This window comes from Nuphar pumila, chromosome 5 (assembly GCF_984573655.1).
Source record: "Nuphar pumila chromosome 5, dmNupPumi1.hap1.1, whole genome shotgun sequence".
NCBI lineage: Eukaryota > Viridiplantae > Streptophyta > Magnoliopsida > Nymphaeales > Nymphaeaceae > Nuphar > Nuphar pumila.
The window spans coordinates 22,629,752-22,654,301 of record NC_143253.1 but is presented as its reverse complement, the minus strand read 5'-3'; the positions used below and the strand labels follow the sequence as shown (position 1 = coordinate 22,654,301).

Sequence of the window (24,550 nt, the reverse complement as noted above, 5' to 3'; positions counted from 1 at the left end):
ATAGATAATAACGAGTGTTATATCTTTTCTTTAAGCCACGAAAGTAATTCCACTTGTAAAGTAAAACATATCGATCTGCAGAATATAATAACATGATATGATGCACAGTTCATGACTCGAGCCATGTTATTTTAGCAGTGCCTTTTACCAAAGTAAAGTGCTTGCATTGGGATCACAAATCCCTTTTCACACTTAGCGTATCTTACTTTGTCATCCTTTTTGGTACTTTGGTTTAGATAAGTTGTCACCATTGTCTTTTTGGATCTGCAAATGAACGTATATAGCCCATCTTAGCCATTTTTTCTAACGTCAGCAGTGGACACGTGTCAGCCTCCTTGCGTTTCTATTGAACAGGCCCAAGAAGTATCAAGTCAAGACCAGTGTCCCAGGTATCACCGAAATCTTTGAAATTTCATAGGCCATGAAAATCCTGATATTTGATGCGAGCTCTTATCACAATTTTGTCATGATTTTTTAATATCTTACATGTTTTCACTTTTTTTGTTATTAATTATATATGTGTCAAGATTTACTCAATATTTCTGAGAAATTGGAGACATTAGGGATGTTTGGAAGTGAGGAAATAGTACGAAACAGAAACTAGGAAAGAAAAAGTGGCAACTTTTTCATCCGTTCCAGACTAGATAATTTTTGAAAGGAAAGTTTTTCTAAACAAGACTTTTATAGGAAAAATTCATCCACGAGGTTGGAAGAATTTTTCTAATCAAAAGTTGGCATTAAAGCAACCCTTCAACCTCAATGCATTTTCATTCCATCGACTTCTTTCTTCCTTCATCTTCACCTTCCTTCAGTGCACCTCTCTCTCTCTCTCATATATATATATATATATATATATATATATATATATATATATATATATATATATATATATATATATATATATGAACGGGCTTCTAATCGTTCCCCTTCTCCCTAACTTCCTCCAATAAGAAAAAAGGTTTTCAACCCTAATTTTTTTATTACACAAGTGAAAAACATTTATTTGAAAAAGTTCTCAATCAAACCTTCTCTTAGGCAAAATGTTCTTTTCTTATGAGACTTTTTCTCGTTTTCAAATATGTCCAAGATTTCCTTTGCCTTGCAGAGAAAATCCTAAGATCGAGATATTGTGAACATAGTTAAGACAATGCAACTGTACTGATTCAGTTCCTACGTTCAACCTGAGTCTCTCAAATGCAAGGATTGACATCAGGTCAGGTTCCAGACCCAAAATGAGCCAGGTTTGAGCTGCCATGGCACAGCCCAAGCCCGGCAAGCACAACCTGGCCCGACTAGTAAACAGGTGTTTCGAGTGCAGAAAATGAGAGATCAATAAGGCTCAGCCCAGCCTGATTAGTAAACAGGTTGTGTTTCGAGTACAGAAAAATAAGGCTCGGCCCAGCCCATTTAGTAGACTGGTTTAAAGTGCCTGACCTGGCCTGGTTGAACCCCAGCCTGATAACAACACCCAGGGCTGGCTCAAACCAGACAAGGGTCAGCCTGTCCACTTCTACATGGCTACATCTGTCAGAAATAGCAGCAAAATGTTTGCAATCCATGCCTATATGTTTTATTTCATGGACAGAAAAACCACCCCCGGAATAAGAGACCTAGCTGCACTGCACTTGTGCCCGGCAGCATATATGTTTAAGATGTCTAACTGCAGACAAATGACAAGCAACATCCTCTTCAAAGACGCATGAGAGAGAGAGGAAGACGGCAAATGTGAACTCTGATCGTGCTACTCGCATCCAACTGCCAATAGTCTATCGTCACTCATTTGAAACTGAAATCCAGTACCACATCAAAACTACCCACAATTAAGAGTTCTCTCCAACTTAATCAAGTACCACACAACTCTCTCTCTCTGGTACGCTGATTATCATCTGATACAATGTGGATAAGTTCCAAGTGTAACAATGATCTCAAGAATTTTCTCTAGTCAGAAACACAGACTTCTGCCCGTTCACCAATATCTGTTGAACAGCACTGCCTACCACCTTTCAAGAGCTTGCTGCTTCGGATTCAGCTTCATCTTTATTGGTATCATCCTCTGGCTTACCAGAAGGGAGAGGACGGCCGCTCAAAGGATCAACTACACGGGGATCACGAGGTCCACCTTTACGTGTCATTGCCAGCATTGGAGGTGGAGGCAAAAGCCCAGACCGGTAAAGAATTCGTTGCACCGGCTCAGACGGCTGAGCACCAACTGATAACCAATATCTGCACTCAAAACAATATCATCATCATGATCATGATCCTTAGTACCATCATGAAGGAAACCTTGCCCCTCCGTAGGGCTTCAGCGTTCACATTTATCCCAGCCTTAAGACTGTACAAAAAGGAAAAGCAAGAGCACAACACGCACAGATGCACACAAACACAAACACAAACAAAACTTAAGGAGAAACAGAAAAAGAAAGGGGAAGGAATTTTGATCTATGAAACAACAATATATCAAACCTTAATTTTTTTGTGAAAAGACTGCAAGACGAACACAAGGAAAATAAAAATATGAACCTCACATTCAAATCATGGTCAGTATTAAGTCATCCTAGAAGCAGGATCACTGAGAACTGGCTAATCTCATATGGACTCTACTGGTTCAAAATTTAAGTTGCCAATCAGAGAACTGAATGGACGATCAGGCATACGAAAAACACTCAATTAACTCATGCAATCTGCTCAGTGTGTATGGGACAAGCATAGACACACATGGATCAAAATGAACAGTGAGTTGCATGAACCGGTCAGAGACTCATGATCAGGGGAAAAAGGCACTCTGTTAGAATAAGAAGACCATGTTATTCAAATGTGATGGGCAGAGCACTTCAACTAGCATAAAACAGGCAGTTTGTGTTGTTTAAAAACACAGAAATCCTACAATGACAGGCATTCTTTAGCATTTTGGAATGATCCATTGGTGCTAGTCTTAGACATCCCCCATGTGTCGTTTACCTGTTCCCCCCACCCCTGGCTTTATGTTTTGGACAGAGATAAGAACAAGAAAGTGGCTGAATGCTGGAAAAGTCTCACTGTATGGGTGATTGATCACTGTAGAATTCTAAGAGGAGCAGAAATACAGGAGGCTGCTGAACTTAGGGAGCTGTTGCTGCGTAGCAGTTTGTTGATAGGTCTTGACTCTATCATTTGTTGGCATTCATGATCAGCTATCATTTTCTGTTTCTACATGCCATTTGTCTTTCTTATCACTGGCATGTTCCTTTTGTGGCTTCAAAGCTGTGCACACCCGGGATGACTCCAAGAGAAGAGATATTTGCTTGGCTGACATCACAGGTCACAACACTGAGACATCCTCATCTTAAAGCCAAAGGATTTTGTTGTCAACAGATGTATTCTATGTCATCATGCAGGGGAGGATGGGCTGAAAGGTAATACCTCACTGAAGGCAGCAATTCACATCCGATTGCTGATACAAACCTGTAAAGTGGTCTACACTTGACTCCACAGGATCTATGGCAAACTGTGACCTATCTTCTGCTGATGCCCCGACATTCAGGAAGTTGCTAGATTGTGATGGTTGGATAAGCACTTTGAAATCATGACACAATGCTCTGTGGAGTTGATAACTGTGAAAATGTCTACAAAGAGACAATACTCATACAAGCAGAAATACTTTGAGAAAGATGTGCACAAAAGCACTCACACAATACTTGAACAAATACGCACAAAGGCGTAAAAATAAGCAAACATGCACAAAAGCATGTATCTATTGAAAGAGGGCAATGTTTGAGACTCTCAAGCTTGAAAATACAATGGGGAAACACCCCTATTTATGCAGTGAGGAATTTATGTAATTTCTTTTTGTATTTTATTTGTGTTCTTCATTAATGAAGATATTCATTTATATTCAATATACTTCACCTTTGTTGTTATGGTTTTGTCCAAATGCATTATGTTTCAACTCTTAGAGCTCTTTTTTTAGTGCATCGGGATCCATGCTATTTTGTGATAGAGGACAGCACCATAGTGAAGAAATCGACCAGTTGATACTTAGATGGTTCATTTGGTAGAGTGATTGTCTTCATGAATTCTTTACGGATATAATGACAATCTATTTCAATATGCTTAGTTCGCTCATGAAATGTATGATTGCTAGAAATATAGACAACTCTTGTTATGACAACATAATCTTGAGGGTTCAGTTATGTAAACTCTTAAATCTTCTAGTAACTATTACAACCACACCAATTGAAAAGTCGTAGTGGTCATGGTACGATATTCGGCTTTTGTAAAGTTCAGGGATACCTTTTGTTGCTTTTTAAATCTCCAAGATATCAAAGAATCACCTACAAAAATACAAAAATCGGTAAATGATCGTGCCTCCTCAATCAGAGTCAACATCTAATGAAGATGAAGATAAAAACAAACCATAATTAATAATATTTTTAATATATCTAACTATTTTTATTACAACACTCATATGTACTGTAGTGGGAGAATGCTGAAATTGATTAGCGGTATGAATAACATAAGCAATATCAGGACGAGTAATAGAAAGGTAAGTTAGGGTGCCAATTATTTGGCGATACTGAGTTGGATCTTTTAGAAGCTCTCCATCATCTTTCTTCATTTTTGCATTGATGATCTCCAGCGTGTCAACTCTTTTTTCATTAGTAAAACCTGACCTTTCAACTATGTCGGTTGAATACTTAGTCTGCAACAAAAAATACCCTCTGAGTGAATAAGCAAGTTCTATTCCAATAAAATATCTAAGAAAATCAAGATCTATCGTATTAAAGTTCATTTTGAGAACATCTTTGATATGACTAACTCCCTATTTATCACATCCTATGATAATCATATCGTCCACATAGAGGAGTAAGATAATTAAATCTGCATCAAAAGACTTTACAAATAATGCAGTATCAGTATAACAAGATTTAAATCCTAGTTGAACACTTTGGTAAATTTGTCATACCAAGCCTTACGAGCTTGTTTTAGACCATACAAAGTCTTTTGCAAACAATTTTTTTTTTGTCAAATCTAACCCAGGAGGAGGTTCCATATAGACTTCTTCATTAAGGGTTTCATTTAGAAAAACATTTTAAACATCCATTTTAAAGATAAGTCATTTTCGAATAGATGCTATGGTAATAAGAGTTCTAACTGTAGTCATCCTAGCTACAGGGGTAAAGGTTTCCTCTTAGTCTATTTCATGTTCTTGACTATACCCTTTAGCTACTAACCTATCTTTGTATATCTAGTGTTCTATCACTTTTGGTTTTAATTTTATAGACCCATCTACACCCTTGTTAAAATGTAACATATATAATATATAATAATAATATAATATAATATTTTTATTTATTTTTTAATTTTATTTATTTTTTAATTTTTATTTATTGTCTAGTTCATTTTGAACTAGACATTGTATTCTAGTCAAGTCCCAACTAGGACTTCACTAGGAATATAGTTGTTGGACCTAGTCCAACGGCTATATTTAGAGTCGTTGGACTAAGGAGAGCTCTAAAAGAGCTCTCCTTTATCTCTTCCACTTGTATAATTAGGGGTGATCTCCCTCCACTTTGTATCAATACTTCTTAAGCATTTCTTGTGAAGAAATTAAGAATTATTATTTTAGTGTGTGCTTTCATTTTTACCCTTTTATGGGTTATGCCGGTGGATGATTCTTTCAAATATTTGGGATCTATCATTCATGTAAATCATAGGATAAAGGTTGGGTGGATGAAATGGAAGAGTGCAACTGGAGTGTTGTGCGATCGTAGAATGCCATTGCGGTTGAAGGGAAAGTTTTATAGGACGACTATTAGGCCCGCTTTACTATATGGTACGGAATGTTGGGCTGCCAAGAGACATCATATTCAAAAAATGAGTGTAGCTGAGATGCGTATGCTGAGATGGATGTGTGGAAATACAATAAAAGATAAGATTCAGAACGAGGAGATACGTAAGAAGGTAGGCGTTGCACCCATTGAAAATAAGATGAGAGAGAATCGTTTACGGTGGTTTGGACATATTTGACGAAGGCCTAATGATGCTCCAGTTAGAAGGATGGAGAAATGGGAAAATATATTAGTTAAAAGAGGTCGGGGTAGGCCTAGGAAGACATGGATGGAGGTGATAGGAAAGGATATGAATGCTTTGAACCTCACCGAGGACATGGCATTGGATAGGAATGAATGGAGGAGAAGGATTCATGTGGAAGACCCAGAATGATTTTCTTTGTTGGTTCATATCGCCGACCCCAATTGTTTTGGGATGAAGGCGTAGTTGTTGTTTGTTTGTGTTATGGGTTATGCTTGAAGTATCTTCAATAGACACTCTTTTGAAGATTTCTCGTGCTTTTGTGGAAGACCACTATTTTATTACATGATATCAAATCCTTGAAGAACTTTCAATCTTGAAGATTTCCGCCTCATTTTCTATGCTCCGTTTGCAAAGAGTGATTTATCTTCTTGTTCGTGACTTAAGGGATCATTTTGAAGAAGAAAAGGACTTTAGAGGAAGCTTGGCTACAAAATTTTATGATTGTGCTCATTCTTCTCCTCTTATCTTTCTCTTTCTCTCTTTTTTCTTCTCTCATCTATTCTTTCTTTTTCTCACCCTTGTAAAAGATGGATGACAATGATAAGATCACCATCGTACCCATGAAATTAAATGACACCAACTATGTAATGTGGGCTTCAATCATGAAGCACCATATTTGGGGAAAAGGGTTGTGGGGTATAGTAGATGGTTCCGATTCGGAACCAAAACTAATTCTCACAAAAGTTGAGAATGATAAAGAAGTACTTCTCACAGAATGAGGAAAGAATAAGGCGTTAGCAACTTATGAGAAAAAATGGAAAGAATGGAGAATAGGGCGCGCCAAAATTATGCCATGGCTAATTAATAGCGTTGATATTAAGAAATGCTCTAGTCTTGCTAAATTTGAGCATGCCGATAAAGCTTGGAAATATCTTAAAAATATGTATTTCCTTAAAGATATTATTGCCTATGTATGCAGTTTACAAGACAAAGTTCGGACGATGACTCAAAAAGACAAAACTATTAGAGAATATTACAATGAGTTATCCGAACTTTAGGAGGAATTGACTTTTCTTGAGCGAAAATGGCATTATTCCGAAGATATCGAGCTTCGCCAAAAGCAACTCGATATGGAACATTTTTATCAATTTATAAACGGTTTAAGACCGAAATTTGAGTCAACCAAATTGGCTCTTCTACATCGTGAAAAAATTCTCTCTATCATTGATACTATAGAGGAACTAACTATGGAGGAAAACAAACTTAGGAAGGAATACTCCAAAAACTGAAGATGACTTCGTTCTAACTATGTCTAGAACGAGTAACTATGTGCGCACTTATAGGCCTCCTTATTTTGGTAGACAAGGTGGTGATTTTGACAAAAAAAAGTCATTTGTCATCATTGTCATGAGTCGGGGCACTATAGGCCTTAATGTCATAAGCTAAAGAGAAGAGACGAAAAGAAAGTTGCATCAGTCGGATCAGAATCAAAAGATCAAGATGCACCAGTATCTATGGCTCAACTGATGAAAATTTTTCAACCTCTTCTCATAGGAGCATCCTCCTCAGCTGAAGGCTCAACTGGAGCAGTTGTTGTGAAATTGTCTACGAAGAGACAATACATAAACAAGCACAAAAACCTTATAAAAGAAGTGCACGAAAGCACTCTCACAACACTTGAACAAAATACACAAAAAGTGTATAAATAATAAACATGCAATAATGCATGTATTTCAATATATAAAAGCAAATGCTTGAGACTCTCAAGCTTAAGAAAATACAAAGGGGGAACACCCCTATTTATACAAGAAGGAAGGAGGCAAGAGGGGGCTCCCCAAAGGAGTCGTTGGGGAGCTCCCAACGGTCACAATTGTGACCGTTGGGGGCTCCCCAACGACTCTATTGGGGAGACCCCCAATGCACTTTTTGAGAGTGCAAAAAAGAAAAAAATAAAAATTAAAAGAATTACAAAACTAATGGAAAAATTACAGCATATTCCAAATGGAATATGCGCAAAATGTAAAATGACAAAAATACCCTTTTCGGGTAAAAAAGATAAAAATGTATAAATATATATACTTATATATAGAGATACGTATACATATAAAATATGTATACGTATCTCTATGTATATAAGTATATATATTTATACTTACAATATTGATTTTGAGTGTACATTTTAACACCCCCCCTCAAACTTATGGTGTGATAACCGCAAGTTTGTCCAGAAGGAAATGAAATCTAGGCGAACAAAGAGCTTTTGTGAAGAAGTCCGCAAGTTGATACTCAGACGTCACGTATGGTAGATCAATGACCTTCTTCAAGTATTCTTCTCTGACATAATGGCAGTCCATCTCTATATGCTTTGTTCGCTCGTGAAAGGTGTGATTTTTGGCAATATAGATTGCACTTTTATTGTCACAACACAGCTTTGTTGGTTCTTGGATAGGTACTCCCATATCTTCCAAAAGTTGTCGAATCCATACAATTTCCATGGTAGTGGATGCCATGACTCTGTATTCGGCTTCAGTGGATGACAAAGAGACTTTCTGTTGCTTTTTACATCGCCATGAAATCAAAGATTCACCTAGAAAAACACAAAAACCAGTGGTGGAGTGACGGTTACTAGGGTCACCTCCCCAATCTGAGTCAGTATAAGCAAGTAATTTTAAATCAGAAGAAGAAGATAGAAATACTCCCTTATTTATTGTGCCCTTCAAGTATCTGACGATGCGAAGAACAGCACTCATATGAACGGTTGTGGGAGCGTGCTGAAACTGACTGGCGATGTGTATAGCATGTGATAAGTCAGGTCTAGTAATACTAAGATACATTAACGAACCTACCAGCTGCCTGTAAGGGGTAGGATCGGTTAAAGGAACACCATCGTCAATTTCCATTTTTGCTCCCACAACTTTAGGAGTTTCGCATACTTTGTCATCAGAAATCCCGGATCTGTCAATAATCTCACAAGCAAGTTTAGACTGAGATAAAAAATAACCACGTTGCGAATAAGCAACCTCAATTCCAAGAAAATATGTCAGAAAACCCAAGTCTGACATCTCAAATTTTGAAGTCAAGACGGACTTAATACCCTTGACTCCTTGAACATCATCACCTGTAATTAACATATCATCAACATAGAGCAATAATATTACAATCCCTGCTTTAGATTTCTTAGTAAATAGAGCAGTGTCAGTATAGCATGAGAAGAAACCATTTTCCAACATTACACTGGTAAATCTATCATACCAGGCTTTGGGAGCCTGTTTCAATCCATAAAGAGCCTTTCGAAGACGAAGAACTTTATTTTCAGGAATCTTCATGCCTGGTGGGGCATCCATATATACTTCTTCGTTAAGATCACCATTTAAAAAAACATTTTTCACATCCATTTGAAAAATGTTCCAATTTTTAATAGATGCAATAGTAATGAGACATCTAACTGTAACCATTCGGGCTACAGGAGCAAAAGTTTCTTCATAATCAATTCCATACTCTTGCCCATACCCTTTTGCAACTAAGCGAGCTTTATACCTTTCAAGGGATCCGTCACTCTTAGTTTTAACCTTAAAAACCCATCGACAACCTATAGTTTTCTTTCCTATGGGTAGAGTTTCGAAATCCCAAGTTTCAGCCCTTTTAAGAGCATTAAGTTCATTTTGCATAGCTTCTTGCCATTCTATACATTTTTTAGCTTCTTCAAAGTTTCTAGGTTCAAAATAAGAATGAATGGCACTAAGACAAGTCCTATATCGGGGTGAAAAGGAATCAAAGGAGACAAAACGAGTTGGAGGTCTCCTATTCCTCTCAGATCTACAGTGATCGAGAACAGGAACAAGTTCACTATATTGATCAATAGCACTTCTAAAGGTGTCTTGGTTTCTACGTGAGTATGTTATTGGATCACTTGAACTCCTGCCTTCTTGTTGGTTATGCTCTTCGACATTACCCTCAATGTCCTCATCATGGTTTGATGATACATCATCATCACTAGATACATCATCATTACTAGACAATAAGTCAAAAAGGAAGGAATAATCAAAATTCTCTTGTTGCAAAACATTTTTTTCAAATCCACTTTCATTTTCCAAAAAAGTTACATTTCTAGAGACATATAACTTATCTTCTCGAAGATCATAACACCGAAATCCCTTTTGAGTTTCAGAATAGCCAAGAAAAGCGCAGGGGATAGCCTTGGGAGAGAGTTTGTCATTCTTATCCGTAAGTATGAAACACTTACACCCGAAGACTCGTAATCTATTATAATCTGGTTCAAGTTTATATAAAATCTCAAAAGGGGATATTTTTCCTAATAATCTAGAAGGCAAACGATTTATCAGATAAACAGAAGCAAGAGCAGCTTCAGCCCAAAAATTTTTTGGTATGTTTTGGGAAATAAGAAGGGTTCTAGTGGTCTCAATAATATGTCTATGTTTTCTTTCGGCCAACCCATTCTGTTGGGGGGTTTTAGGACAAGATCTTTGGTGAATGATTCCTTGATCTTCAAGATATATTTTAAATTGGTTGGAGAGATATTCTCCTCCAGAATCACTTCTAAAAATCTTTATGTTACTATTAAATTGATTCTTGATCATCGAATGGAAAGTTCTAAAGCATGAAAAGACTTCATGTTTGAATTTAAGAAAAAAGATCCACGAATATCTAGAGAAATCATCCACAAAAATAACATAATAAGAAAAACCTCCTTTTGAGACAACAGGTGCCGGTCCCCAAACATCGGAATGAACAATTTCAAAGGGTTTTGATGAGAACATAGTTCTTTGCTCAAAAGGTAAACTTTTCATTTTTCCGAGAATACAGTCATTACAAGAAAAGGAACTTTTACATAGGTCTTTTGCAAAATGTAAGTAAGACAACTTGGTGATATTAGGATGACCAAGTCTTTTGTGCCACATGTTTATATCTTTGTTTCGGGCAACATTACAAAAAGATTTTGGAACTCTAAGAGATTCCATGTAGTATAAATCGCCTTTTCTAAAGCCTTCCCCAATCAATTTCCCGGACAGGCGATCCTGTATTAAACATTTATCACATGAAAATTTAATATCACAACCATGATCCGAGAGTTGAGAAACAGAAAGAAGATTTAAATTAAGTTTAGGTATAAATCTAATTTTTGGAATAAAAAAGTCTTGAGTTTCAAAATTACCTATTCCTTTAATTTCAAGAGAAGTTCCATCCGCAGTGGAAACAAAGGATGGAGAAGCATTTTTTGAATAATCGGAAAGTGAAAACATGTTTGGGGACATATGAAAGGATGCACCTGAGTCCAAAAGCCAAGGGACTTTACCTGGAATGGAAGAAGTAGACACGGCGGCACCGGATGTAGCTCCCTTGAGAAGAGGTTGAAGGGCTTCCATTATTTGGTTCAACGAGAGTGACCCACTTGATGATGCCTCTTCCTTTTGTGGTGCGCCGGTGGTGGCCATAGCAAGGAGCTTCTTCCATTTGGGACATACCGGCTTGATATGCCCCGGTTCTTTACAAAAGTGACATATAGTCTTGCTATAGTCCCGCTTCCCTCTTTGTCCACCATCTCCTCCTTGATTTTGGAATTTAAAGTGAGGAGGACGATAGGTCTTTACATTATTTCCGGGTCTTGATACGGCATTAACCTCATTATTTTCTTCATAATTACAAGGAACCATAAGAACACTTGGTCCTTGTTTACATAAATTCATACGAGTCTCCTCACCACTTAATTTGGTGAGAACATCTTCAAGAGAGGGAGGAGTAAATGAGGATAGAAGTGATGACCTTATTTGCTCAAATTCCGGTCTCAACCCATTCAAAAAATTGAAGAAACGATCTTCTTCAAGTTGCTTGTGGCGGAGTTCAATTGCCTCTCCACTCCATTTTGGTTCAAGCATAGAGAGCTCATCCCAAATAGAGGAAAGATCGGCAAAATATTCCCTAATAGACATTTCACCTTGAGTAAGGGAGAGGGCCTTCTTTTGAAGGTAATACTTATGAGATAGGTCTCTTGATGTATACATCTTCTCGAGATAATGCCAAGCTTCCGATGCCTTTTTGAATTTGATAATGTTGGCATTAATCTTCGTTTCGACGGATGCGAAGAACCAAGAAAGAATTTTGAAATTCTTCATTTCCCATTCGTCGTGTTTCTTGGAGTATTCTTCAAGAGCTTTGATCCTTTCCTCTCCCTCAAGAATCTTGATTTCACTTCCGTCCATTATGGTTATCTTGGGTTCCGGTTCCGGAATTGTTCCTTGCACATAACCCCACAATCCTTTTCCTTTTATGTGGGCCTCCATATTCCCGGCCCAAATATGATAGTTGGACCCATTCAACTTGAAGCCAAGGGCAAAGTGAGACTCTTTCTCACCCATTAAGACGTAGAGAGAAGAAGAAAAAAGGCGTACCAATACGATGTTTCCACTTCTTCTTAGCACAAGATCCTTCTAAAATATTTGAGAAGCAAGATCCACCACTTCAATCTCAAAAAAATCCGAAGGCACGGTTTTCGAGGCACTCGAACAAAGGCGGATCTCACGATCTCCAATCAACAACCAAGCTCTGATACCATGTGAAATTGTCTACGAAGAGACAATACATAAACAAGCACAAAAACCTTATAAAAGAAGTGCACGAAAGCACTCTCACAACACTTGAACAAAATACACAAAAAGTGTATAAATAATAAACATGCAATAATGCATGTATTTCAATATATAAAAGCAAATGCTTGAGACTCTCAAGCTTAAGAAAATACAAAGGGGGAACACCCCTATTTATACAAGAAGGAAGGAGGCAAGAGGGGGCTCCCCAAAGGAGTCGTTGGGGAGCTCCCAACGGTCACAATTGTGACCGTTGGGGGCTCCCCAACGACTCTATTGGGGAGACCCCCAATGCACTTTTTGAGAGTGCAAAAAAGAAAAAAATAAAAATTAAAAGAATTACAAAACTAATGGAAAAATTACAGCATATTCCAAATGGAATATGCGCAAAATGTAAAATGACAAAAATACCCTTTTCGGGTAAAAAAGATAAAAATGTATAAATATATATACTTATATATAGAGATACGTATACATATAAAATATGTATACGTATCTCTATGTATATAAGTATATATATTTATACTTACAATATTGATTTTGAGTGTACATTTTAACAGTTGTTTCATCATTCTCCAATCCCGATAACTTTTCTTGGCTATTTGACTCTGGTGATTCTTTTCATACGACCCCAAATGTCAATAGCTTATCCGAATGTCTTAAAAGTAACTCAAGTGTGGCAAAAGTTTCCACAGCTGATGGTACCTTTCTTGAAATAAAAAGAATAGAAAATTTTAAAAAACTTCTTAAAACAAAAAAAATTTTTATTTCAGAAGTTAGATATATTCCTAAACTGAATTTAAACCTCTTGTCTGTTTGTCAAATATTTGATTATGGGTGTAATATCTCCTTCTCTTCTCATGGTTGTTTGGTATAGGATCGCCAGTTAGGGAAGTTGATTGGGGAAGGTCAAGGAGAAGGGAGACTCTGTTATATGGATTTTTTGGAATTGCCTAAGAATGCTTTCTGTTATAATGTTCAGAAACTAGAGTTGGATTTATAGCACAAAAGACTTTACATCCTTATATGTCTAAAATCCAACATTTTCCAAGTTTAGGAAAATTTTGTAATTCTGAAAGTTTTACTTGTAAAGACTGTATCCTTGGTAAAATGAAAAGATTACCATTTCATGAAAGAACTTTTGTTTCGTCTAGACCACTTAAATTAATATATCCGGATGTTTGGGGCCCTACACCAGTTATTTCAAAAGGTGGATATGCATATGTGATTTTTGTTGACTTTTCTAGGCATACTTGGATTTACTTCCTTAAGTATAAATCTGAGGTTTTTCACATTTTTAAACATTTCATAAAATGGTTAAAAATAAATTTCAAAATGATATTTTCATTTTTCACACTGATTCAGGGGGAGAATTTATGTCCAAAGAATTCAAATACTATCCCAACTTACATGGCATCACACATCAAAGATCTTGTCCACACGTACCACAACAAAATAACCTGGCCGAACGTAAACATCGACACATCATGAAAACTACTAGGACCTTATTAATAGCAAATCAAGTGCCAAAGGATTTTTGGGAGAAAGTTGCACTAACTGCTACCTATCTTATTAATCGAATGTCATCTTCTTCTTTGGAAAACATAACTCCAACTGAAAAACTTGTCAACTTATCTCCTGATTATTCTAGATTAAGAGTCTTTAGATGCAACTGTTTTGTTTTCACCAACAAGAATGACAAACTCTCTCCCTGTGCGATTCCTTGTGCCTTCTTAGGATATGACGATAATAAAAAAGGCTATAGGTGTTTTGATTTTCAAAATGAAAAATTATATGTATCAAGAAATATATCCTTCCTAGAGAAAAAAAGTTTTTTTGAATTCGAAAACCCAATTTTAATAGATTTGACTTCAAAATCCAATGAATGGGATCTTGAATGTGACTTTGACAATGATCAAAGTTCTATTCTTGTTGAAAATAATGTTGATAATGAAAAGCAAACCTATAGGGACGTTAGTCTACAATATTCAAGATGTAGAGAGTCAAATCTTCCATGTGCATTAGAAAAATATTCTGAAGTACCAACCAGAAGGTCATCCAAAATTTCTAGACCTCTTAGAAAATTTGTGTCATACGAATCTTTTTCACCCACATACAGGGCAGTTATTGCAAATACAATTATACGTAGAACCGTCATCCTATTCCTAAGCTAAAAACCATATAGAATGGGTAGAAGTCATGAAAACAGAATTGGATGCATTAGAAAAAGTTACTTGGACTATTCAAAATATTCCTCCGGGTAAGAAACTTATAGGTTGTCGATGGGTTTACAAAGTCAAAACCAAGAGTGATGGAACTCTTAAAAGGTATAAAGCACGTTTAGTGGCCAAAGGGTATGCTCAAGAGTACCACATCGATTATGAAGAAACTTTTGCCCCTGTTGCTCGTATGACCACTGTCAGAACTTTAATAGCTTTGGCCTCTATTAGAAAATGACACATATTTCAGGTGGATGTCAAAAATATTTTTCTCAATGAAAATCTGATTGAAGAAGTATACATGGAAGCTCCATCTGGTATTAGTATCCCTAAGGGTAAAGCTCTTCGTTTAGAAAAAGCTCTTTATAGTCTTAAACATGTACCAAAAGCCTGATATGACATATTTAGTCATGTTATGCTTGATATTGGTTTTCAATCTTGTTTGACAGACACTGTTTTATTTATTAAGAATTTTGATGCAGGCATTATTGTCCTCCTCTATGTGGACTATATAATCATCACCGAAGGCGACAAACAGAGAGTTGCAAACATCAAAAATCTTCTTAAAACTCATTTTGAAATAACTGACTTAGGTTTATTAAGATATTTTTTAAGAATTGAAGTTGCTTATTCCCCTCGTGGGTATTTAATATCTCAGTCTAAATTTGCTTTTGATATTGTTTGTAGGTCTGAAATTATAGATGACAAGAAAGTAAACATTTCAAAGGTTATCAACATCAAAATGAGGATTGATGATAGAGAACCTCTTGATGATCTCACTCTTTACAGACAGCTTATCAGAGCATTTTCCTATCTCTCTATTACTAGGTCAGATATAGCACACATTTTACACACAACTAGTCAATTTCAACATGCTCCCACAAACAATATCAAAAGCATGTCACTACATCAAACATATTGAACCGTATATGTATATATTGTTGAATGTATATATATATATATACATAGACATATATACATATATATTGAACCGTATATATATATATATATATATATATATATATATATATATATATATTGTTTGTGTGTATATTGAACATTTTTTTTGTTACCCTTGTCATTAGATTTAACAATGACAAGGGTTGTAGCTGAAAAGCCAAATCCACCTTCATTAGAGATTGTCCCTGACATTGAAGAGCAAGATGATGCACCAAACTATATAGTCTCTGACACTGAAGAGCAAGACGATGCATCAAGCTATATAGTTCCTGATTCTGAAGATGATGATGATGTACCAGTACCACTACCACTACGTAAATCAATGAAGACAATCCGTGAAAGTTCCCGTGTTCAAGAAGAAACAATCATTCAAAGTGTTTGTGTTGGAGATGAAGAACTTAGCAAAGAATTGAAGGATTTCATACAAATTTTCATTCCCTCTTATTCTGATTAGATTAAGCACTTTTGTCTTAAGAACATGAATTGTTATATCATGCACTTAATGTTTTACTTTTAAGACTTTTGTCACAACTGCAGTTCATGTTTAATGTCATTCACTCTTATGTTTTGACCCTTTAATATTAATTGTTATGCTTCATACATGCTTTATTTATCTCAATATTATGTAATTTATCTTTTTCTACATTTTTTGTTCTTAATTTTTTTTGCTCGCCTATGCCTTTTTGAAGGTCCACCGACTAGCCCCGTCTAGCGCTTTTGACAACATAGGTGTTGTGACAACAAGAGTGCGATCTATATTGCCAACAACCAGACATTTCATGAACGCACCAAACATATTGAGATGAACTGTCACTACATCAAAGAGGAATATCTAACATGAAACCATTGATCTGCCCTATGTTACATAAGAATACCAATTAGGAGACTTCTTCACCAAACCTCTTGCTACTCTCAGATTTCACTTTCTCTTAAACAAACTTTCGCTCATTGTACCGTAAGTTTGAGGGGGAGTGTTAAAATATAAAATGTAACATATATAATAATACAACAACAACTACGCCTTCATCCCAAAACAATTGGGGCCGGCGATATGAACCAACAAAGAAAATCATTCTGGGTTTTCCACATGAATCCTTCTCCTCCAATCATTTTTATCCAATGCCATGTCCTCGGTGAGGTTCAAAGCATTCATATCCTTTCCTATCATCTACATCCAAGTCTTCCTAGGCCTACCCCGACCTCTTTTAACTAATATATTTTCTCATTTCTCCATCCTTCTAACTGGAGCATCATTAGGCCTTCGCCGAATATGTCCAAACCACCGTAAATGATTCTCTCTCATCTTATTTTTAATGGGTGCAACGCCTACCTTCTTACGTATCTCATCGTTCTGAATCTTATCTTTTATTGTATTTCCACACATCCATCTAAGCATACGCATCTCAGCTACACTCATTTTTTGAATATGATGTCTCTTGGCAGCCCAACATTTTGTACCATATAGTAAAACGGGCCTAATAGTCGTCCTATAAAACTTCCCCTTCAACCGTAATGGCATTCTACGATCGCACAACACTCCAGTTGCACTTTTCTATTTCATCCACCTAACCTTTATCCTATGATTTACATCCATAATTTTGAATGATAGATCCCAAATATTTGAAACAATCATCCACCGGTATTTCTTGCTCACCAAGCTTCACTACACTCCCATCACTACTTTGTTGCTTACTAAACCGACATTCCATATATTATGTCTTACTCTTAACTTAAAACCTCTTGTTTCCAATGTCTGTCTCCATAATTCTAACTTAGCACTAACCCCAGCTCTAGACTCATCAATCAAAACAATATCATCAGCAAACAACATACACCATGGCACATTTTCTTGAATTGATCTCGTAAGCTCATCCATCACTATAGCAAATAGGAAAGGGCTTAAAGCAGATCCTTAATGTAACCCAACCGTTATAGAAAAATTGGTTGTCACCCCTCCACAAGTGCGGACATTGGTTACTACTCCTTCATACATATCCTTAATTATACTAATGTACTTGAGAGAAACACCTTTCTTCATCATTTTCCACCAGAGAACGTCCCTAGGTACTCTATCGTATGCCTTCTCCAAATCAGTAAAAACCATATGCAAATCTTTGTTCCACTCTTTATTTCTCTCAATAAGTTATCTAAGAAGATGTATAGCTTCCATAGTTGATCTTCCAAGCATAAAACCAAATTGATTCTCCGATATCATGACAACCTTCTTCAACCTAGACTCAATCACCCTCTCCCAAAGTTTCATAGTATGACTCATGAGTTTTATATCACGATAGTTTGTGCAATCTTGTATATCACCCTTATTCTTATATAGAGGCACCAAAGTACTTTTCCTCCACTCATTAGGCATCTTATTTGTCCCCCAAATCTTGTTTAAAAGATTTGTCAATCATTCTAAACTTTTCTCTCCCAAGCATTTCCAAGCCTCGATAGGTATACCATCTGGGCCAACTGCCCTTCTTGATTTCATTTTCTTCAAAGCCCCTACAATTTCTTTCTTTTGAATCTTGCGCATGAAGTCATGATTCATCTCATGAAAAGGAATGGACAAGTCTCCAAGATCCTGAGCATGACTTTCATTAAATAGCTTATCAAAATAATCTTTTCATCTCTCCTTAATCTCCTCATCTTTGACTAAAACCCTTTGTGTTTTATCTTTGATACATCTAACCATACCCAGATCCCTCGATTTCCTATCTCTCATCTTTGCAAGCCTATAAATATCATTCTCGTCCTCTTTGGTATCCAACTTGTCATAAACCTTCTTATATACCTTATCCCTCGCGTTTCGAACTACTTTTTTAGCTTCCTTCTTTGCTATCGTATACTTCTCTAAATTCTCATTATCACGACTCTTACTTAGATTTCTATAACACTCTCTTTTAACCTTAATAGCTAATTTAATGTAACATATATAATAATATTATATTATATTATATTTATATTTCCTTTTCTTTTTATTTATTTTTTATTTATATTTATTGTCTAGTTCATTTTGAACTAGACATTGTATTCTAGTCAAGTCCCAACTAGGACTTGACTAAGAATATAATCGTTGGAACTAGTCCAACGGCTATATTTAGAGTCCAACAACTCTCAATATCTCTTCCACTTGTATAAATAGGGGTGATCCCCCTCCACTTTGTATCAATGCTTCTTAAGCATTTCTTGTGAAAAAATAAAGAATTATTATTTTAGTGTGTTCTTTCATTTTTACCCTTTTATGGGTTATGCTTCAAAATCAAATTTTCGGAAAAAAAATGCATTTTCAATTTGACCCTGCACTTTTCAGTATTTTTATTAGTTTTAGAATTTTCTTAATTATAATTTAGTTACAGTAGGACTTACTTAATTATTTTGAATGAGTTTTAGAAAAATATCCCTTTGAAAAACGCATTTTTCAGAAAGGGACCCTATTTTGGAAATTGAGAAAAATTATCAGACTCTTTTTGAAATTTTAACCAAATTAGGGATTATAAATAGTAGTTTTGAGGGCTAAAATTTTTTTTTTTTCAGCAGCCTCAAGCCCCCTTTTGCTCCATCTCTCCTCTCTCTCACTTGTTTTCGATCCATGTCGATTCCTCCCCCTCTCTTCTTCTTCTTATTATTCTCTTCTCTTCGCATCCAATCTGTCATCAAAAACCGTTCTTTTCGTCAGGGAGGCATGTGTTCAGTTGGGATTAACCCTCATCTCATCTCATCTCATCTCATCTCATCCAGTCCGTCGGAAACAGATCGTTAAGTTTGCTTCTTTCTCCCTCATTTCACCGGAGTTTTAGGTTTTGCATCGCATAAAGCATAGCATCGCATGTAGTTTTGTTAGATCTTCACATCATCTGCATATTTAGTTTAGTTTCGATTAGTTTCTTGCATCTGAAAAATAAAAAGAAAGAAAATTACAGATTTTGTTTTGATAGTTTAATCATTTTCTTGATTCAAGCATTGAAACATCTTGATTTAGGTAGATCGTTAGTGTTAGTCTAAGTTTTAATATTTTTGTCTTCTTGAATCTTGATTAGCTTAGGATTAGATTTAGTTAGAATACTATACAACACAGTTTTTTATTCATCATCATTTTAGATCATATAAACAGAATATTTGTTTATTAGCTGAGTATTGTGTTTATCGTTTTATTTGTGAAATCCGGTTTTGACACCAAGCAATATGCTATTTGTTTTCAGCAACGTGTTAATATTTTAGTTTATTAGTCGGTCTTGCAAATAGCATTTAAAGTCTGTTTTTATTAGTCTTTTTTTTTAGTCGGCTTGCCTATTGCATGGGGTTGCGTTTTTAATTGTTTTAGTCGTTTGTTTTCATTAGTTAGGCAGTAGTTATTTATTGACTTCCGTAGATGGTGATTCAGAGCAGCAGTTGGTTGTTTTAGTTATTTCATTAGGTTTGATAACATTAGGCGTTAATTGTTTATTTCAATAGTTTGTTAAACATTAGCAGTTAGTCGTAAGTGTTGTATTTTCTTTTTTTTTAAGATAGATAGGTTCATTCCAGATTTGTGTTTAGCTTAGAATCTTGTTCAACATGTCAAATTGGTTGTTTTATTAGTTAATCACTTTACTTGTTATAGATAAAATAGAATAGACGAACCACATTTTTTGCTTTAATTATCATTTTTTGTTTTTAGTGAGTTAACATTAGTCGAACTAAATCATAGCATATACAAATTAAGTCCAGTCCTTCTCATTAGTTAGTAGCAGTTTGATTTAGCTTAGTTTTATTTGAATCATGCTATTAGTTCAGTATTTGCTTTATTTATTCTGAAAACCATGAGAAATTAGTTGATAAACATTAGCCGGTTCTTGTTTTTTTTGTGTTTATTTGCATTGATAACGAATTAGGAGTGCTTTAGTATAGGTGTTATTATTTCCAGCACATAGTAAGTAGTTTAAATCGGTGTTAGTTCACATTAAGTTAATTAGCTTAGTTTAACATTATAAATATTGTTAGCGTAGGACACAAATTATTGCAGCTGGTTTTTACTTTTGAGCTTTTATTCACCGAGTAGGTAGGTAGCATAAACTAAATAGTTAGCCTATTCTTGGTTTGTTTCCAGATTTTGTTAGATAAGCTTTACCTTCCATGCACCATCTACTTTATGTTAATTTAGCTTAATTTGTCATTAGTTGATTTCTTGAAGTAGTTTATAGTTAGTTTGTTTAGCAATTAGTTTCTTGTTAGTTAGGTTGTTTGGCTATTTTGTCATTTAGTGCTTTAGGTTGTTACAAGTTAGTTTATAGCTAGTTCATGCTATTAGTTTAGTTCATATTAATTAGTTTATGTTTTTGTAATTTGTCTTCATATTTACCTTTGATTTTCTCGTAGATTCCTTTGTTTGCTTTGTGTTTTGTTTTTGTGTTTTGCAGGGAAGCGTTTGAACGTGCAGTAGAGCCCTTTTCGTGCCCTCGAAGTGCCCTCTGAGGTCCCTTCAAGCCCTCAAAAGAAAGAAAGAGAAACACAGCAGAAGAGGAACAAGAAGAGGGAACAAAAGACTCAAGCACTGAAGATTTTTCCTTTGTTTTTATATTAGGATTTCATTTATTTAAGTCATTTGGGTTTGTAATAAGGTACTTTATTTATTTGTTTAAGCCATTTGCAGGGGAAACACTCTCTTGTTTATTTATTTAGTTAATTAATCTTTTTATTTTCAAGGCAATAAAGCATAGTTTAGATTGTGTGCTTGAATACAAAGTATTTCCTGTTCCCCGATATTGACTCGGACTCCACCACTCGTGCGAGCCGGTTTTTATTATTTTGTGTCTGACTTTCACACTTGTTTTCATTAAAAATATTATTTTAAAAATCATTTTTAAAAACTCACACCAAATTTTGTGTTAAAATGCATGTAATCAATATATATAATACCTGATAGGGGTATTTTAGTCATTTCACATGTACCCATTAGGGGTACTTGTTTTTCTCTTCTTTTTATTGTTTATATTTATTTATTTTTCTTTTTTATTTTCCTCTTTTTTACCCACTTAAGGGGGTTCCACCATTGAGTCGTTGGGGCCCCCAACGGTCACATTTATGACCGTTGGGGCTCCCAACGACTCCATGGGAGCCCCCTTTGTGGCTCTTCTTTTGAGGCCATTTGGCCTCCCCCTTCTCTCATTTTATTTGTATAAATAGGGGTGAACCCCTTTGTATATTTCATTTCTAGAGAGCTCTTTCTCTTTCAATAAAGAGGCATTTATATTTTGTGTTGTGTTGTCCCTTGTGGACTTGGGTATTATCTCTTTTGTGTGTCCATTGGTGGACATTGTAAGTGCTTATAGCACTCTTTGTATTTCCGTATATCTCATTACATTTTGGCGCCGTTGTCGGAGAACGGCGATTAATACGAGTATTCACTTTATTGCCAATGTTTGTTCGTGTTTTGATAAATTGCTAAGCCCCATGGCTCAGGATCAACAGTTGAGTCGTCCTCTTCGGAAGTACTTCACTCCCAATGCTTACGCTCCGACCTCCTGCATCGCAAAACCCACTGTACGAGCACCGCAATTCGAGATAAAAGTCAACATTATACAAATGCTACCATATTTCTATGGCTTGAACAACGAAGACCCCTATCGTCATCTCAACGAGTTCATCGAGATCTGTTCTACGATATGGATCAACAATTTTGAAGATAACGCGTTGAGGTTAACGTTCTCGTTCTCCCTCAAGGATAAAGCCAAGCACTGGCTGAAGGCTTTCGGTACTGTTCAGATTAACACTTGGGAACACATGCAACGTGAGTTCCTCAAGAAGTATTTTTCAATTGATAAGACGAACCAATTTCGTAAAGCCATTACCAGTTTCTCTCAAATTGAGGGAGAACAGTTCCATGAGACCTGAGAGAGGATGAAAGATCTTCTCTGAAAATGTCCCCACCACCAGGTGCCCCATTGACAACTGGTGCAGTACTTTTATGATGGCCTGACCGAGAAAAACAGGCAAATGGTTAATTTTTCGTGTGGGGGCACGTTCATGCTCAAGAGCGAGGATGAGGCATGGACCTTGTTTGATACATTGAGAGAGAATGCCATGCATCATGCCCTGTTCTCGCAGCTTGATAGGACCACACTTATTCCTACTGGTCTTAAGAAGGGAGGGATTTATGAAGTTGGGTCCGAACATGATCTGCAAATCAAAGTGGACCAATTGACCAGGATAGTTGATCAATTACTGGCCAACCAAGCTTCACTAAATCCAGTAGGAAAAGTGTGTGAGTTATGCGCTAGTCTTGCATACTTTGTTTCTGAGAGCATTGCTTGCGAACCCTAGATACCCGCTTACCTTTCTTGCACGGCCCACTTTTTAGGATACCCTTAGAGTTGACTGCGCACGATTGATATCATACTCATAGTTTATTTTTTGCATAATATCTGTTTGGGTGCAAGTGTGTAGTGCTTGTTTACTGCTTTTTAGTATTATTTTTCTTTTACCTACTTTGTAGTTTGTTGTGGTTTGGCCGCACTGCATGTTAGGTAGGTAGAAAACCTTTTACTTAGGACGGTTATTGCACCAGTCTGTTGTCAACTTGAGGGATAAAGAACTCGTGCACCACGGCCTGCACCTCACAGAGTCCCACCAAGATCAGGCCAACTCTGTTATGACCCTTCGGAGTGGAAAGACATTCCACCCTACTCAGGAGTCGACTGGCGAGCCCACTGCCCCACCTACTGACCAGTCGATCTCCTCTACTAGGCCCAAAGAGAATGGGCAGAGCTCATGACCTGTGCCTTTTTCGTATATCCCTCGAGCCCCTTTTCCTCAAGCCTTAGAAAAACTGATTGCTTTCGGCAAGCAAGGGCCACGCATGCACAAGATGCTTGACATATTCAAGCAGATTCACATAAACATCCCTTTGCTTGATACCATCCAACAAGTGTCTGCATATGCAAAGTTGCTCAAAGAACTTTGCACGCAGAAGAGAAAATCGAGGTCGTTGCCCAAGGCGATCTTCTTGACTGAGCAGGTGAGCTTCGTGTTTCGACACTAAGCCACACCTAAGCTCAAAGATCCTGGGACACCGATTATCGCATGTGTTATAGGGAACATGATTATCGAGCGTGCATTGCTCGATCTTGAGGCAAGCATGAACATATTGTTGGGTTCCCTTTTTGACACGTTTGAGATTGGGGATCTGAAGCCCACGACTATTGTCTTGGAGTTGGCTGACAGGTCTACCAAGCGTCCACGAGGAATCTTGGAAGATGTGTTAGTTAAGGTCAAGGACTTCTACTTCCCTGTCAATTTTGTTGTTCTAAACATGCAGGGTACCAATGACGCTCGCCAAATCCCCATCATTCTAGGCAAACCATTGTTGGTCACTGCCCATGCTCGTATAAATTGTCATACTGGGGAGATGGAGGTTTTTTTTGGCAACAAGTGTTTGCGCTTGCATATCTTTGATGTTGCCACGAGAGTGACAAGAAATAACGAATGCTTCCACGTGACAGACATCACAAGGAAGCAATCCAATCTATAGTTGGATGGGTGTCTTGATAGTTGTTCGGTTTATGACTCACCATCCTTTGAAACTAGTCTCCACGTGAAGACTAAGCTCTGTCATTTTAGGTTTCAGAGTGATTGTAGGATTTATAGGGGTAGAGTTAGAGGAAACATAATGCGAAGTGTCACATATGACACTCTTTTCCTCAGAGCCCCTGATTGCGAATGACTTCACGTCCATTGATCTCATGGACGATGAAGGGTCTTCAGAAATCCGTTTGGCTGATG

General features: G+C 36.6%; 1 protein-coding gene across 2 annotated transcripts in view; it reads right to left on the bottom strand.

Moving 5' to 3' along the window:
* Nucleotides 1-1,479: 1,479 nt before the first annotated feature.
* LOC149837096 (small ribosomal subunit protein bS16m/bS16c-like) overlaps nt 1,480-24,550 on the bottom strand; it is a 37,681-nt gene continuing 14,610 nt past the window's right edge. For both annotated transcript variants that reach the window (XM_090007242.1, XM_090007243.1), the window contains exon 3: nt 1,480-2,223. In XM_090007242.1, the coding sequence (XP_089863368.1) occupies nt 2,004-2,223 (220 nt within the window). In that variant the 3' untranslated portion in view covers nt 1,480-2,003. The remainder of the gene's footprint in view (nt 2,224-24,550) is intronic.